The sequence below is a fragment of the Girardinichthys multiradiatus genome, chromosome 12, assembly GCF_021462225.1.
Source record: "Girardinichthys multiradiatus isolate DD_20200921_A chromosome 12, DD_fGirMul_XY1, whole genome shotgun sequence".
Classification (NCBI taxonomy): domain Eukaryota; kingdom Metazoa; phylum Chordata; class Actinopteri; order Cyprinodontiformes; family Goodeidae; genus Girardinichthys; species Girardinichthys multiradiatus.
This window is the reverse complement of record NC_061805.1, coordinates 42191045-42207407: the sequence shown is the minus strand read 5'-3', so window position 1 is coordinate 42207407 and position 16363 is coordinate 42191045. Positions and strand designations below refer to the sequence as shown.

Below are 16363 nucleotides of genomic sequence, written 5' to 3'. Positions count from 1 at the left end.
TAAAAATAGTCTAGGCCTCTAACACATAATTGTGTCAAATACTGATGTATAAATCTATAACTTCAGAAAACTATAACAATATAGCGCAGTAATTAGCTATGTGGTCTGAATTCTGAGGATTTAAATGTTTGGCAGAATTTGACTGCAAAAATTAAAACAAAATCTATAAAATATGAAAATAAAGTAAAATAAAACAAATGAAAAAGGAAAAACTGAAATGTCTTGAATGACTTTTGAAAACAACTTTGTGAGTCAGAAATTACAGCACCTGAGAAACAAAAATGTTTAGTTTTTTTGTATTTTTTTTCTATTAAGAAGAATCACAGACTCTCTTTTTGAATCTTTTTTTTAGATTTATAAATTTTGTTTCAATAATCTATCAAATTTTTTAAAATAAAAAAAAATCTCTTCTGTTTTTTCGATAATTTTTACTTAAAAATAAGTTATGTTTTTTGGCGAGTTTTAGGAAATGAATATCTGCAATGATATTCTTGACATATTTCAGTTTTGTGAATCTCCTGGTTGTGAAAGCTGATATGGATGGAAGAAGAGACCAGTCACCCCACACTCATGTTAGTGTGAATTCATCTGCAGGTCATCACCTCAGTGTGAAAACACACTTCTCCAGAGGATGACGTCTCAAATGATGCATGAACCATCCAGCCTGTTAAACGCAGTCTTTTTGTCACCTTGATGAAAGATGTGCAAAAGCCATACATAGACAGTTTTAAGAGTGCATGAACTCTCAAACCCCCCCAATCAGGTCACAAACAAGATTTTACAAGTTTACAACGGTGGCCTTGAATGTTTGGTGAAAGGAAAAGAAAACCTTCACACCCAGAGATGAGTTAAAATGAATTAAAAAGAATGGATTAAGTGACTAAAACTGTTTTCACTATGATTTGAGTATGTAGTGTTTTTATGAATTTGGATACTGATATTCTACATGCACCAGCTGTATTTTGTGGTAAATACTGACATCTAGTGATATTAAATAAAATTGGTTTCTCCAGGGAAAGCTGAATCAAGTCCAATCTTGGGCTATACTTTTCAATATTAAAGTACATCTGAGTAATAATGTGTTGTGTTGAAATTTTTTTACATTGACTTGAAATACAATACATCCAGTTTAAAATATCTTGTCTTTCAAGTGCTTCTGAATCCTTAGACTTTCTTGTTATTTTCAGTTTTTTGTACTTTAAATTGTAGATTGTGCAACAACAGGTTTGTTATAAAAAGCATGAATCCTCTCTGCTCTGTATTGATTTCACATTGGGATTTGGTTTTTCAGTTCTCTCATGTGACTGTGTAATTGAAGTAAATGGCATTATATTTTGTCAGTGTTTCACAGGCTGTGAAGTGGAAAACATCTGTGTGACAAAATATTACCAAAAACTGTTGGACCTTTGTTGTCTTATGCGAGAGTGTATGAAAATTAAAATTTACATAAAAAATCCTGCATGCTGAATTGTTTTTAACTAAAAAGTTTCCTCATGGGTGTTTAATAAAACTGACCTCTTTGAACGGTTATAAGAAACACATTTCACATTTAATTTACAATATGCGTGTAAGTAGAGTTATGGTAAATACGGCTGATCAAATCTAATTCTATTGATTTTATTAAGGCATTAAAAATACTGCATAATATCAAGAGGTTTGCTAACAGCAAATATCAGTGACCACAAATAAAATGTTCTAGCTAAAATATACTCTCATAAATATTGAGTCATCATTACATGTTTGTTTTTGTAGTTTATTATTTCAGATAAACAGGTGAGATTCTCAATTTAGGATTAGAATAAATAAGACGCAACTTTGCAATTAGTGAGATTATAATTTGTTCATGAGAATGGTTCGATTAATCAGTCATATTCTGAGATCTGCTGCAGTTTGTTCCATTAACCCCTAATTATTATTACTATTTCCTTTGTAAATGCGATAAAGTTTTCTTATTTAATAAAACAAATGTTTTTTTTACCATTTCATATAAAGTGGCATTTTAAAAAGTTTATATTACTTCATCGTAGTCGATTTGTCTAAAAAGATTTGAAATACAAAATAAGTTGTTTTTGTTTAGAAATCCCAGACACAGTTTGTGTTTTGTAGCAGTGATTTATATAGATTGTCCAAGAGCGCATCACTTCATCCAACCTCAATAGACGATCTCTGTCACTAAACTGGTACGACCACAGTTTCCGCTCCCAATTAAAACAGACATTCCTCCAATTCAGACGTGCAAGTTTGATGTGATATAACGAATTATTATTATAAAACTATATTTCTTTTATCTCTATGCATTTCTATGCTTTAAAGTGTAAAACAAAAATGTTTCAAGGCTAGCTACCAGGTCAGGTTTGTCAGCTAGTTTTACAGACGAAAAACTAGCTAGCTAAATGAGCTCCCAATGAGAACACTGATAACCTTTCAGTTCAAACATGTAAGTTAGATGTTATGTAACGAAGTAGTACTATTAAACTCTACTTTATTCATTTTTTTGTATTATTTTAAGTGTAAAATAAAGTAGAAAAAAAAACGCTTCAAGGCTAACGTGTCAGCTATTGATAGCTTACGGACGGGCGAAAAACTAGCTAGCTAAATGAGCTATATTAACATTTTAATTTTGAGTATAGGGCGAACCATACTTATGTAAAGTGAAAAGACAATAAATGTATTACTTTTGGTGTAGACAATTGAGTTTTCTCCTCACAAAATCGCGTTTGTTTTTTTATTTAATTTGTCCAGGTGTGAAAAGAGCGCAACTAAACTCTTCTCTGCTGTCCGATTTAAAGCTCTTGACTATGTTTTTGAGGTGAGTCTTTGCCATTCAAGTGAGTTTCATGTCTTTGAGGTTAAGTTTAAACCTCAAACGTTAGGGGTTTTACCTTGTTTTTCAGGCCAACACTACTTTAAAGGTTGCCATGAACATACTGGCGCTGCCAACACCTTATCTAACTGGTACCAGTGACCTGTACCCTCACACTGAAAGTCTCCCTGATGTCACCTACAGGAAGCCATGGATCCGAGGTACACAAAACACAAATATACAGTTGTCAAGAAATTTATGTAGGGTTGCAAAGGATATTTGAAATCTCTTACCATCTCAGTAGTTCGTTAAATGACTTTATGGCAAAAAACTCTCCAGAATGTAATTATACACTACCTGGCCAAAAAAAGTCGCCACCTGGATTTAACTAAGCAAATAGGTATGAGCCCCCATTGGATAATTATTGCATGGGCGATTATGTTTCAGCTGGCAACAAGTTATGTGGCAGGAAAAAATAGTGAATGATCGTGATCTGCAATCACTTAAACGTTTGGTGAAATCAAATCGAAGAAAAATAGTAGAACTAGAGGCTATGTTTAATAGTGAAAGTAAGAGCATTTCCACACGCACAATGCAAAGGGAACTCAAGGGATTGGGACTGAACAGCTGTGTAGCCTTAAGAAAACCACTAATCAGTGAGGCTAACTGGAAAAAAAGGCTTCAATTTGCTAGGGAGCATATAGATTAGACTCTGGACCTATGGTCTGATGAGTCCAGATTTACCCTGTTCCAGAGTAATGGACACATCAGGGTAAGAAGAGAGGCAGGTGAAGTGATGCACCATCATGCCTAGTGCCTACTGTACAAGCCTGTGGGGGCAGGGCTATGAAATGAGGTTGCTGCCGTTGGTCAGGTCTGGGTTCAGCAACAGTACAGGTCCTTCTCAAAATATTAGCATATTGTGATAAAGTTCATTATTTCCCATAATGTCATGATGAAAATTTAACATTCATATATTTTAGATTCATTGCACACTAACTGAAATATTTCAGGTCTTTCGTTGTCTTAATACGGATGATTTTGGCATACAGCTCATGAAAACCCAAAATTCCTATCTCACAAAATTAGCATATCATTAAAAGGGTCTCTAAACGAGCTATGAACCTAATCATCTGAATCAACGAGTTAACTCTAAACACCTGCAAAAGATTCCTGAGGCCTTTAAAACTCCCAGCCTGGTTCATCACTCAAAACCCCAATCATGGGTAAGACTGCCGACCTGACTGCTGTCCAGAAGGCCACTATTGACACCCTCAAGCAAGAGGGTAAGACACAGAAAGAAATTTCTGAACGAATAGGCTGTTCCCAGAGTGCTGTGTCAAGGCACCTCAGTGGGAAGTCTGTGGGAAGGAAAAAGTGTGGCAGAAAACGCTGCACAACGAGAAGAGGTGACCGGACCCTGAGGAAGATTGTGGAGAAGGGCCGATTCCAGACCTTGGTGGACCTGCGGAAGCAGTGGACTGAGTCTGGAGTAGAAACATCCAGAGCCACCGTGCACAGGCGTGTGCAGGAAATGGGCTACAGGTGCCGCATTCCCCAGGTCAAGCCACTTTTGAACCAGAAACAGCAGCAGAAGCGCCTGACCTGGGCTACAGAGAAGCAGCACTGGACTGTTGCTCAGTGGTCCAAAGTACTTTTTTCGGATGAAAGCAAATTCTTCATGTCATTCGGAAATCAAGGTGCCAGAGTCTGGAGGAAGACTGGGAAGAAGGAAATGCCAAAATGCCAGAAGTCCAGTGTCAAGTACCCACAGTCAGTGATGGTCTTGGGTGCCGTGTCAGCTGCTGGTGTTGGTCCACTGTGTTTTATCAAGAGCAGGGTCAATGCAGCTAGCTATCAGGAGATTTTGGAGCACTTCGTGCTTCCATCTGCTGAAAAGCTTTATGGAGATGAAGATTTCATTTTTCAGCAAGACCTGGCACCTGCTCACAGTGCCAAAACCACTGGTAAATGGTTTACTGACCATGGTATCACTGTGCTCAATTGGCCTGCCAACTCTCCTGACCTGAACCCCATAGAGAATCTGTGGGATATTGTGAAGAGAACGTTGAGAGACTCAAGACCCAACACTCTGGATGAGCTAAAGGCCGCTATCGAAGCATCCTGGACCTCCATAAGACCTCAGCAGTGCCACAGGCTGATTGCCTCCATGCCACGCCGCATTGAAGCAGTCATTTCTGCCAAAGGATTCCTGACCAAGTATTGAGTGCATAACTGTACATGATTATTTGAAGGTTGACGTTTTTTGTATTAAAAACACTTTTCTTTTATTGGTCGGATGAACTATGCTAATTTTGTGAGATAGGAATTTTGGGTTTTCATGAGCTGTATGCCAAAATCATCAGTATTAAGACAATAAAAGACCTGAAATATGTCAGTTAGTGTGCAATGAATCTAAAATATATGAATGTTAAATTTTCATCATTACATTATGGAAAATAATGAACTTTATCACAATATGCTAATATTTTGAGAAGGACCTGTATGTGTTCAAAGAATGAGGTCAGCTGACTACCTGAATATACTGAATGACCAGGTTGTTTCATCAATGGAGTTTTTCTTCCCTGGTCATACGGGCATATTCCAAGATGAGAATGCCACGATTCATCGGGCTCGAATTGTGAAAGAGTTGTTCAGGGAGCATGAGACATCATTCTCACACATGGATTGGCCACCACAGAGTCCAGACCTTAAACTGAGAATCTTTGGGACGAGCTGGAGAAGGGTTTGCGCAGTGGTCAGACTCTAGCATCATCAATGCAAGATCTTGGTGATAAATAAATGCAACACTGGGTGGAAATAAAACTTGTGACATTGCAGGAGCTTATCGAAACAATGCCACAGTGAATGTGTGCCGTAATCAAAGCTAAAGGCGGTCCAATGAAATATTAGAGTGCGTAACCTTTTTTATTTGGTGGCGACTTTTTTTGGCTACGCAGTGTATTCCAAGTGTTAGGATTTCGAGCTTTATGTAACAATAATGTATCCCCCCTGATGAATGAAGTATCATTGCTGTAGATTCCCACACCTGATAGAGAGAGTCGGAGGCATGGAGATGGCAGATGAGAAAGGAAGGAGTGAGAAAAAATGGATTTGGTGAAGCTGTCACTGATATTTATTTTGTCATCCCATGATTTTACTAATAGTGAAGGCTTAGATTTATGGTCCATTTTCTTCTAATTGAAGAAGAAACAAAATATGAGCAGTAGGCTTCAATTTCTCCAAAAAGAACAAAATTTTGCTTTTTCAAAAAACATTGTTTTTTTTTGTATTTAGCTTTTTAAAATGGTGTTTCTTTGCAGTTCATCAAGGCTTTTTATTATTGATTTTCTTTAGCTATTTTCTACCCCACAAAAATAAAAATACGACGACTCAGCTTTGACAATCTTTAATGAACCTATTAGTTGTAATGTTCACCATGTTAGATTACCCCAAACAGGACACCTGAGCAAAAAAACATTTCTTTTGCAAATGTTGTTGAGCTGGATGTTATCTCATGATCTTGAACCAAAGTAAACACACGACCAAGCTATGAAATTTCTTGGTACAGATAACATATTAGAAGGGAAAAAAGGAAATCGCTTTTTACTGACTGGGACAGTCCCAGAGTTAGATATAGAGAGTAGATAACTGATCAGTTATAGATCACCAGACAAATCCCTAAGTTAAAGATTTTAAAAATAAAGTATTTTAGTAATAGACTCAAATTTGACGACATTAGTCCTGTAAATCTTAATAGAGCAATTAATCTTTTCAAGGCTTGGACTTGACTTGTATCTAAAAGCCAATAAATAGGAGTGGACCGGGCAGCGATCTTTCCATTTCAGTAAAATGTTACGGCTGGGTAGAAGAGTTAAATGGCAGAAAACTGCTTTATGAGTGTACCAAGTAAGTGCTGTTAAAGTTTGAGACTCATAACAAACACAGAAAAAACACATTCTCAGGGAGGCAGATGAAAGATGTATTTGGATGAATAATTTTGTAACGGCACTAAGATTTAAAGTCCAATGGGCCTGAAGGAGCGTGTGTTATATACAAAATATTGAGAGAGAGATCAAAAAGACATAAATAGACGAATGTGATTGCACTAATTCAACATGGCATTCATAAGGTTGCAAAGAAATGTCAGTTAAATATTAGACACGCATAAGTAGATCTTAAACTAGACTTAGAAAAAATAATCACCACCTTAATTCAGGATTCTGGTTACTTTAATAATTGAGACAGCTTCTGACGTCAGATCAATTCCTGGTGGTGGCTGGTGTTTCACACTTCAAATTATTAACAATCAGATGACACTCTGCTCTCGGGGCTTTTCTCTACAGGAAGTGTCCCATTTAATTCACCGTAAATTCAAAATTCAAAGTTTGGTTTTATGCAAATTTGCTATTCCTTTCACTCATTTACATCAACAACAAATTTTACATTTTAATGCAAACAAGGTTTGAAAACCAATCATTTGATTGCTGTACCTTCTCAAAAACCACCATGCAAGCAGACAAACCACGATGGGAGCTGTTAGGTATTAATAGTCAACTCAGAGGCAAGAACGATACAGAGTCAGATTTACTTGCAGCAAGGGAAGCTCACACTCTGCAGTGCAGACTACAAAGTGTTTGCACCCTCTCTCTTTATTTATACATGCTGGTTCACACACAGTTCAACAAATATTCAGGGTGTGTGTGTGTGTGTGTGTGTGTTTCTGTCTTGGCATCAGAGTGAGAACCATTTTCCCGATTTCACCATCAAATTGAGGACCGTTTGTACCAAAGTGAGGACATTTTGCTGGTCCTCATGACCTATTTTGCTAACGGTTAGGTTTAGGACTAAGATGTGAATTGAGTTTAGGTTAAGGTTAGAGTTAGAGTTAGGCATGCACTGGTAATAGTTAGGTTTAGGGTTATTGTCAGGGTTAGGGCATAGAAAGGGTTGAAAATGACTGAAAATCAATGGGAGTCAACACATGGTCCTCACTACATATAGCAAACAAGAGTGTGTGTGTGTGTGTGTGTGTGTAGTGGGGTCAGAAAGGTTAGGGTTTATGCGTCTTGATTTTAAACAGAGAGGGAGTGAGGACTTGGTAAGCATAACTCACTTGTCTCCCCCATCTCCCTTTCTGTGGCATGTAGGAGGGAAAAGCACTTAGAGCAGACATGAGTGATAAACAATACAAAAGTTTTCAAACCCTAACAGGAGCACATATTTTCTTTTACATCAGGACACTTGGGTTATAGTACATTTAGACGGGACATTTCTCTGAGGTTATCCCTTTTTACCCATTCCTGTCAGAACTGTGGTTCAGGAGTTGTTTATTGCTGTCAAAGGTTCATGTATTTCTTTTAGAAAGTCGTTTTTTTTATTCATAGCTGTACAAGTCCAAAAGAGGGCACTGATACATCACAAATACAAATTTCACGATGAATTCAAAAGTTTATGTAGAGAATGTAATAAAGATAGAGATTAACCTATTGGCTGATATTTACCTTTATTACGTTCTTGACGGCGCACACAGGCAAATACCTGTCTTTGATCTAATGACTTCAGATATTGTTTTAGTGAATTCTGGCACTTAACGAGAAGAGGCATCATTTAATTTAGAAATAAACGTAGTTCAAAGTTGAGAGGCCGGCATTCTTGATGGTATATGAATGCAGGATAAGAAAATGCACAGGTAGCTTAACAACTGTCAACTGAAAAATAAACTGTTCGCAGTAAATTTTTCAGAGTATGAATTATTTCTGCACAACAGTAAGTAAGTTTTATTTATATATTACCTTTCTCAGACTCCACTCCAAGTGCTTCATAGTAAAGATACAGTTAAAGCAAAATGGAAAAAAAAAAGATTTTAATAAAATAAATACACCTTAAAAACAGTCGGTTGTAGCAACCCAGGCACCAGTGAGGTTAAAATGCTTGTTTAACAAAGAATATCTTAAGTTGCTTTTTAAAAGCATCAACAGAGTCCAGTGAACACAAGTAGTGTAGGAATTCATTCCACAGTCTTGTTCCAACAACTTGGAAGGATCTGACTCCTCGGCTCCTGAAACGAGCCCAAAGGATCATCAGTAGATTCTGCTCTGAGGATCTCAGTTTCAGGCTGAAGTGTGTAAGGCTGAATCAAGTCACAGATGTAGGGAGCAGCCTGCCCATGCAGTGCTCTGAACGTCCAAACCAGAATCTTATCATTTATATGACATGCTACAGGGAGCCAGTGACTTTAAGACAGGGGTACTGTGGGCTAGTTTTGTACCAGCTGTAGATGGGCCACATCCTTTTTGTTTAGACAAGTGAACAGACTATTGCAGTAGTCTAAACGTGATGAAACAAAAGCATAAATCAACATCTCAAACTAATTTATTGAGACGATTGTTCGGAGTTTGGAGATGTTCCGCAGCTGGAAGAAGCAGGTCTGATTATTAAGCATAGGTTTTATATGGTGTTCTAGAGACATGGCTTCATCTAAAATGACTCCTAGATTTCTCTAGTTAGGTTTTGATGCCTGGCTAAGGCTGCCCAGGTGCTGTGTAATGCCAAGAGGTTAAGACTATCCGAGGTGATAATGAGAGTCTCAATTTTCACTCAGCCAGTGTTTTATGTGTGAAAGGCAGTTGATCAGAGAGCTCACTTTATGGGTCTCAGACGTCTTAATAAAGTTAAATATCGTCCTCAGACAGATGGTTGCAAAATAATTTGTCCAGCCTTCTTTTCTTTGCAGAAGAACACTTACTGAGGTTAAGAGAAAACTTTCATGAATTTCTGTATTTATTTAATTACTAATGGATTTGTATTGATTCTTATTTTCGTTTACAGGACAGGTGATTTCTTCCTGCAAACTCTTTATCAGTGCTTCAGTTCTTAATGACCTTCGAGAGAAAAATCAGCCAGTTAATTTACTGGAAAGGTTGTACAGCACTAAAATGCAAGTAATCCAACATTTTAATATTTGTGAAGACATTTTATAAGCAACCGTGTAAAATTTCAGATTTTCTGTGGAAAAGGATGTGGCGATAATTCCCAGCTCTAATCCTGACTCCATTGACCAGGATCAGTATGTTTGCCTCCTGAATAAGCAGATTGATGATACTTGTCAGGAAACCTTTTCTAAGTGGACAACTGACCAGAAGAGTTCAGAAAGTAAAAGCAAAGGTAAGTAATTATTTTTGTTTCACTCAAATATCTTATTAGAAGATGTATTCACCTCTGTAATTCTCCCAAACTTGTTTGCATTCGTAGATCTCTTTCTTTCTGAGGAGTTCATAACTCCAGACTTGCTGTCGGATTTAAAAAGACATTTACCTCCTCTGAAAGCCAAACTGTCCAGACTTAAGACGCTCCCTGTGACTGACCCTCTGCTGAACTCAACAGGAATCGCCATCTCCAAGGACTCAATCTTCAGGTGCTTTTCTGATCAGTCTTAGCCACCACTTAAAATCTGCTCCAGAAGGAATCCTTCTGTCTCTAAAGCTCAGTGTTACCAGAATGATGTTTTATCACCTCTGCTTCAGGCAGTGTGCATCCTACCAGAAACCTTTAGATGTCGACACCATCGGTGGTAGAACGTGTGGAGACGTTCAGGAGGAGTTTGTTAAACAGCCACTCTTTGAGACAGAGGTACAGTGCCTTGCAAAAATATTCATACCCCTTGAACTTTATAACTTAAACTATGAGTAATAATGATTTTTGTTTAGGGCTCAATCTTCAATTATTCCACAAGTTTATTTGATAACAAATCCTAAATAGGATTTTAATTGTTACTGGTTACAATAGTCATTGCTGGTTTTTGCTAACAGCGCTCTGTAGCGCCGACCAGAAGGTAAAAGTCAGAAAAGACAGTTTGTGTCCAGGATGTGTGGGGTCTGCAGAGATGTTAGCTGCCCTTCTCCTGACCCTAGACCTGTACAAGGCCTGGATGGAGGGAAGGTCAGTCTTGATGATCCTCCCTGCAGACCTAATTGATCGTTGCGATTGGACCTGTCCCGTTTTGTGGATGAGCTAAATCACACAGTGATGGATAAACACAGGACATACTGAATAATGGCTGTGTAAAAGATGACCAGCAGCTCCTGTGAAAAGTTGTACTTCTTGAGTTGCCGCAGGAGGTGCATTCTCTGCTGGGCCTCCTTCCAAACTGTCTATGTGAGAGGACCATCTCAGGTTCCGAGAAGGGGTGGTTCCTAGGAACCAGAAGTGATCCACAGTTTCCACTCCTCCACTGAAGCCAGGTGCACGCCTAGTAGTTGTCCTTTCAACAGATTCTTCCACCTGAGCGGTGGATCTCTACAGCTCCTCCAGAGATACCATAGGTCTCTTTACTTGTTCTCTAGTTAATTCTTCCCCTCTCCTTTGCCTGACAGTTTAGGTGTAGTGTCATTGATAGATTGACCAGTGGTCATTTTTAAAGCTTGATTTATTGTTTTGTGCCATAACCCTGCTTAAACTGATGCACATCTTTATTCCTGACCTGTCTGCTGGGAACCTCGGTATGCATCATGTTGTTTGTTTAGTAATGTTTTCTAACAAACTTCTGAGGCCTTTACAATGACATTTTTGTAAATTACACACAGGTTGACTCTCTTCTCCAGGCACTCAGTGGTGTGGATTTTATTTAATTGCTCGCCACATACTTCAGGTTTTTATTTGTAAAACAATTTCATGTATAATTTTCTGTCCTTTTCTGGATTATGAACTAATTTATATTGTTTTAATGCATAAAATTGTACTAAAATACACTTAAACGTTTTTAGCGCCAGATTGTTTGGTTCTGTCTTTTCTCCAGATGTCTTCTCTGCAGTCTCTGCTGTTACCACCTGTAGTCGACAGTCTCCAGTCTAACTCACAGAACTACACGGCTTATTCCAGTGTTTGTGGTTATGTAAACATTACTCCAGAACCACTGGATGAGCAGTGCCCTATCCTGGATTTGCTTCACAGAAGTGAGTAAAATATGGTAATATTTTTGCATCAGATAAAAATTTTAAGCAGTTTAAAGCAGAAAGAAATGAAATGACAGTTTTCTCTATTTTCTGCAGCCTCTCTTTCAAAGGTTTCAGTGGATATTTCTCAGTTTGATGTACAACAGGAACAAAGAAAAAGCAAATTGAGTGAAAGACTGATCGAGTTAGAATGCTTAGGTACAGGTCATAAATGAACATAAAAACCCTGCAAGCTGGAGTCAAACTGTGATGTGGGCTAAAATGTGGTGTTTCTTTAAGGGAATGCTGTGTCTCCAGCTAGAACAGAGCTGGACCTCATTCTGAGCCCGATTCCTAAGAAGAAGCAAGCCCAAATCGATCTGTCCACATCTCATCTCCAGAAAGAAGTGCTGTCACCTTTTAGCCCAATGTGAGTAATTCTTTCAGCTTTTATCTTAAACTGCTAATTTTCAAAAGACTTACTAAATGTGAATGCTGTACAGATATGGAAAACTTGCCTTCTACAGGTGTGATGCCTTCTGTGTGTAAATGCATTTAAACCAGTAACAGTACTGATTGCCTTCCAGATCTTTGATGTCAACAAGAACTCAGTATGAGATGAAGAAATCAGTTTGGACCTCAGAGAAGCATCTGACCTCTGTTGTGCACTTTCTGTTGTCAGGTAACACCATCTGTATCAGGCGTTAAAAGTACCACTTCAAAACAAGAACACAAAACATTACTACACCATCATATTATTAGGTAAACAAAAATTACACAAAAACAAAAAGCATCACATAATGAATAATAATACTCCATATAGCAAACCTTTAAATTATACATATCTGAATGCTTTTATTAGTATTTTAAATCTCTGTGGAGAAACATACAACTTTGTTTGGCCCATTTTGTTTTGAGAGGATTCATTTCTATATTGTGTTAAGGTCCTACCAGAGCATTACAGCTGGGCTGAAGTCTGGACTGCAACTGGGCCATTGTTCCTCTGACATTCTGTTCTAGGTTTGCATTTTGGGGATCGGTTTGCTTTTGTGTGGCTCATGTTGAACCAAGCTTTAGTTGTCAGTGAGATGGCCTTATGTTTTAAACACAAATATGTTGATATACAGAAGAGTTCATGGTTGATTATTCACCTACAGAACAATGCTAAACCCTTGCTCTTCCAGAAGGTACCGCATATCATCCTCACTTTTGTCGAACTTTATGACTACGGGCTTCAGAATATGTCAAGTAGCCTTTTAGAGATCCTCCAATGCATTGTGAAATCTGGAATTCTTGATTAATTTTGTAGATTATTAAGCATAGTTTGTTTTTGTTAGTCTTTGTATTTGTTTGCTTATTTTGCTTATATATAGAAATCTCCCATTTTTTCTTACTTTATGTGAGAGGGATTGTTCCGTGAAAGGTAAAGGTTATATGACTGTATGATTATATGACTGATCAAACATTTCCCATACACTTACAGCCTGATCTTCCAGAGGTTCTCGTGTACAAAACCACACGCAAACCGCAAAGCTGATCTACAACCCAGCTGCTAATCGGGTTGCGTGTGTAAAATCAGCGGAACAACTGGCGCACACTTTTTAACATGTTTACCTTCATGAATATGCAAAACATATGATAATGACTCAAACACTCAAATTTATGGGAGAGGGATATGCAAATGTCATCCCTTACCAACCGCAATATTATTTTTTAAACCTGAAATGGATTGTTGGTGCTGTTTTTGCTTCTAGATTTAGCACGTCTGGTACTTTAGCAGGTACTAACTGGGACGCACAAATGTCTGCTGTCACTTTGGCCAGAAGGTGGCATAGATAAAATGACAGATGACAGGGAGAGAGAATCTTCTGTACATGTGTCAACAGATTTGGGTTGTCAAAAATAAAAATAGATGAGAATAGGGGATTCTATATAGGATTATCTAAGCTCTGATTTGGAGCCAATCACAAACAAAAGCCATGACATTTCTCCTGTGATAAAACTCCTTGCAACACTTTTTTCTTGCATCTGGATCATTCCAGCGCACCATCGCTGCTCATAAGATCATCTGCTGCTGAAGAACAAACCTGATCATGCAGAGGTGCGCATATTACTTATTATATGCCAGAGAAGTGCACAGAGCCTAACTGTAATTGCATATCATGCAAAGGACCCACAGTGCTGTGATGTTGATGATATAATTAATAGGAAAGAAATAAAATTATTATAAGGCAGATTAAAGCTGTGATTTGCAAACTGGATGCTACAATCACTGTTTAACAGGTGAGAAATCACCATTTTAAGGCGGCTTATTCCATGTGGTGAAAAAGTCCATGAATGCTCTAACCCTGTCACCAAACAAAACACACTGCATTATTGGCAGTAACTTTGTGTCATTGTAGAGCAACCGGAACTGGATTAGTTTGATTATGTTCTTTGAATGTGAACATATGCCAAGCGAGGGTTTATAGAGTAAAAAAATGACTTATTGTCACCAAAAGACAATTTGTGCAATAGCCTGTAATCCAATATTTTGATTAAAGGCGAAGCAGGATGTAGTCCTTGGCTCAGTGTGTCCGACCAGAACCCAAACACAAAGCATCTGCTCACATAACAAATTCAGACTCAGCCTTCTGCATGCACAGTTATGCACTCAGAGGCGCCCTGCGCAAATGATCAAAGAGGTAAAGTAATCTGGGGGCAGTAGCAGCCAGCCAGTAGCACACACAATTTTCTCATTTAAATGAGAAAATTGCGGCAGTCTGCACCTCTTTTGCAACTGTATTTATTGCACGCACAGTCTTTGAAAATGGCATGCAACACGCCCACTTATTGCATGTGCTATATTTTTTTTGCCCAACAAGTTAGCGGCCCCTATTTGGGATCTCTGAAAATCAGGCCCTTAGTGATACCCTTTATTCTGCCATTGTTTAGAGAGAATGTCTTCTTTTATCCACAAATGATTTCCCAAACTCTCCTGTATTTTCTCACAGAGCCTTCTTTATGTGAACCGGCCGCAAGCTTTCAACCCATGTGTGAAGCACTGGGAGTTTTTAACTTACAAAAACAGAGTTCCAGCGGTGCCGGTGACAACCTGGAACTACAGCTGGAGCCAGCAAACCCAGAGATAGTTTTGGGTAAAAATCTTGAGTTCATCGAGAGGAGGATGTCTGAGGTTCCTACAAACAGAAAGGTGGAGAAGGAAGACTTCAGAAGACTGTTACCTGAAGATGAGGAGGATGAGGATCTGTATAAAGGTCATTTTTAGACAGTGTCTTAGTGTTACAGTTGAAGAAAAACATATTCTTTTGTTCTCTAAAATAAATTATTGAATAATTCTTAATATGTATAAGTGTATAAGTGTATGTTTATAATATATGTATGCCTATATTCAGAAATATACAGAGTAGGGCTTAATATTTGATATTTCTTTTTTGTTTTCAGTTGAATTTGTCGGGGTGGATTGTCCAAACAAAGCTCATCTCCAAAAAGAAGGCACTGTTGATTCATCTCAAAGCTCGTTCTCGATACCCATAGTCGGTACCAACAGTCAGGAACAAGGTTCTGTTGCTATAGCCGGCACCGGAGAGGAAACTTCAGAAAAGAGATTGTCAGAATCTGCTGTCGGGTCATCAACGCTTGCAAACATCAGCAGCGTAAATGATGGGTTTAAGACCGTGCGGACCTCCCATATTTCTGAGTGGAATCTGCCAACTAGATCAAATATCAGAGGTAATCAGAAGAGTTTGATCTTTAAAAAACATCAGCCAGAGAAAAACCTCGACCCTCTGTCTGACTTCATGATGCTGAGGTCACAGCAGGTAGCTTCAGGTGGTGCAACATCTCCAAGTTCAAGTATCTCTGCAGGTACAGTCAGACATTTATCAGCTGCTTTGTAAAAAATGTTTCCCAGCTTGTTTTACATTTTCTTTTCAATAGTTAAGATACCAGAGGTCTTCTTACTTTATACTTGTAACTGTACAGTGCTTAAACAAAATAACAGATTTAAACATGGTAATAATAAAAAAAGCCTGAAAAAGGTCCTGTAACCACTAACAATAATCCAAGACAATAGTTGACTTAATAAGGGGAACGTAGTGACAAACAAAAATTCACTGCATCGCCTAATATTTCCAAGGGTGACTTTATTAGTGACTATGTGAAACTGACAGAGCCTGTGTTAAATGCATAACATGTTTATGAAGCCGTTTTCCACACCAATATGTACGAAAAAAACTGAACAAAATTAGACATGACAACTGATTCTGCACCAAACAATGACAATTCAGCAAAGAAAAGCCTTTAAACAGAAATCTTTACATGTTTTTAATTTCTTCAGAGAACTGCAACAGAAGGTTTAACTAAACTATCCTATTAACTGTACAACACTGGAAGTTAGTATATTTTTCTCTTCTGTTACAATCGGTTGGGATAAAGAAAAATGGTTTCATTTTCGGACAATTATCAGATGACCAGATTAGAGGTAGGTTGATGCGTTGATGCTTTCTTCACCTTTGATGGATACAGAAACTAATTATGATTACAGTGATGGTGAAAAGTTTAGGAACCTTTCTTTTTCAGGATTAAGCAACAAACAATGTCAGTGAACTTAAAAAAGAACTGGATG

At 37.9% G+C, this 16363-nt stretch overlaps 1 protein-coding gene across 3 annotated transcripts in view; it reads left to right on the top strand.

The window, feature by feature from the left end:
* The first annotated feature begins 2226 nt into the window (after positions 1–2226).
* The window catches only part of LOC124877169 (protein shortage in chiasmata 1 ortholog), a 29244-nt gene continuing 15107 nt past the window's right edge, over positions 2227–16363 (top strand). For all 3 annotated transcript variants that reach the window (XM_047380220.1, XM_047380221.1, XM_047380219.1), the window contains exons 1-13: positions 2227–2437; positions 2743–2809; positions 2895–3024; positions 9635–9725; positions 9807–9970; positions 10058–10220; positions 10330–10435; positions 11601–11757; positions 11854–11955; positions 12037–12166; positions 12324–12418; positions 14730–14993; positions 15181–15603. In XM_047380220.1, the coding sequence (XP_047236176.1) occupies positions 2436–2437; positions 2743–2809; positions 2895–3024; positions 9635–9725; positions 9807–9970; positions 10058–10220; positions 10330–10435; positions 11601–11757; positions 11854–11955; positions 12037–12166; positions 12324–12418; positions 14730–14993; positions 15181–15603 (1894 nt within the window). In that variant the 5' untranslated portion in view covers positions 2227–2435. The remainder of the gene's footprint in view (positions 2438–2742; positions 2810–2894; positions 3025–9634; positions 9726–9806; positions 9971–10057; positions 10221–10329; positions 10436–11600; positions 11758–11853; positions 11956–12036; positions 12167–12323; positions 12419–14729; positions 14994–15180; positions 15604–16363) is intronic.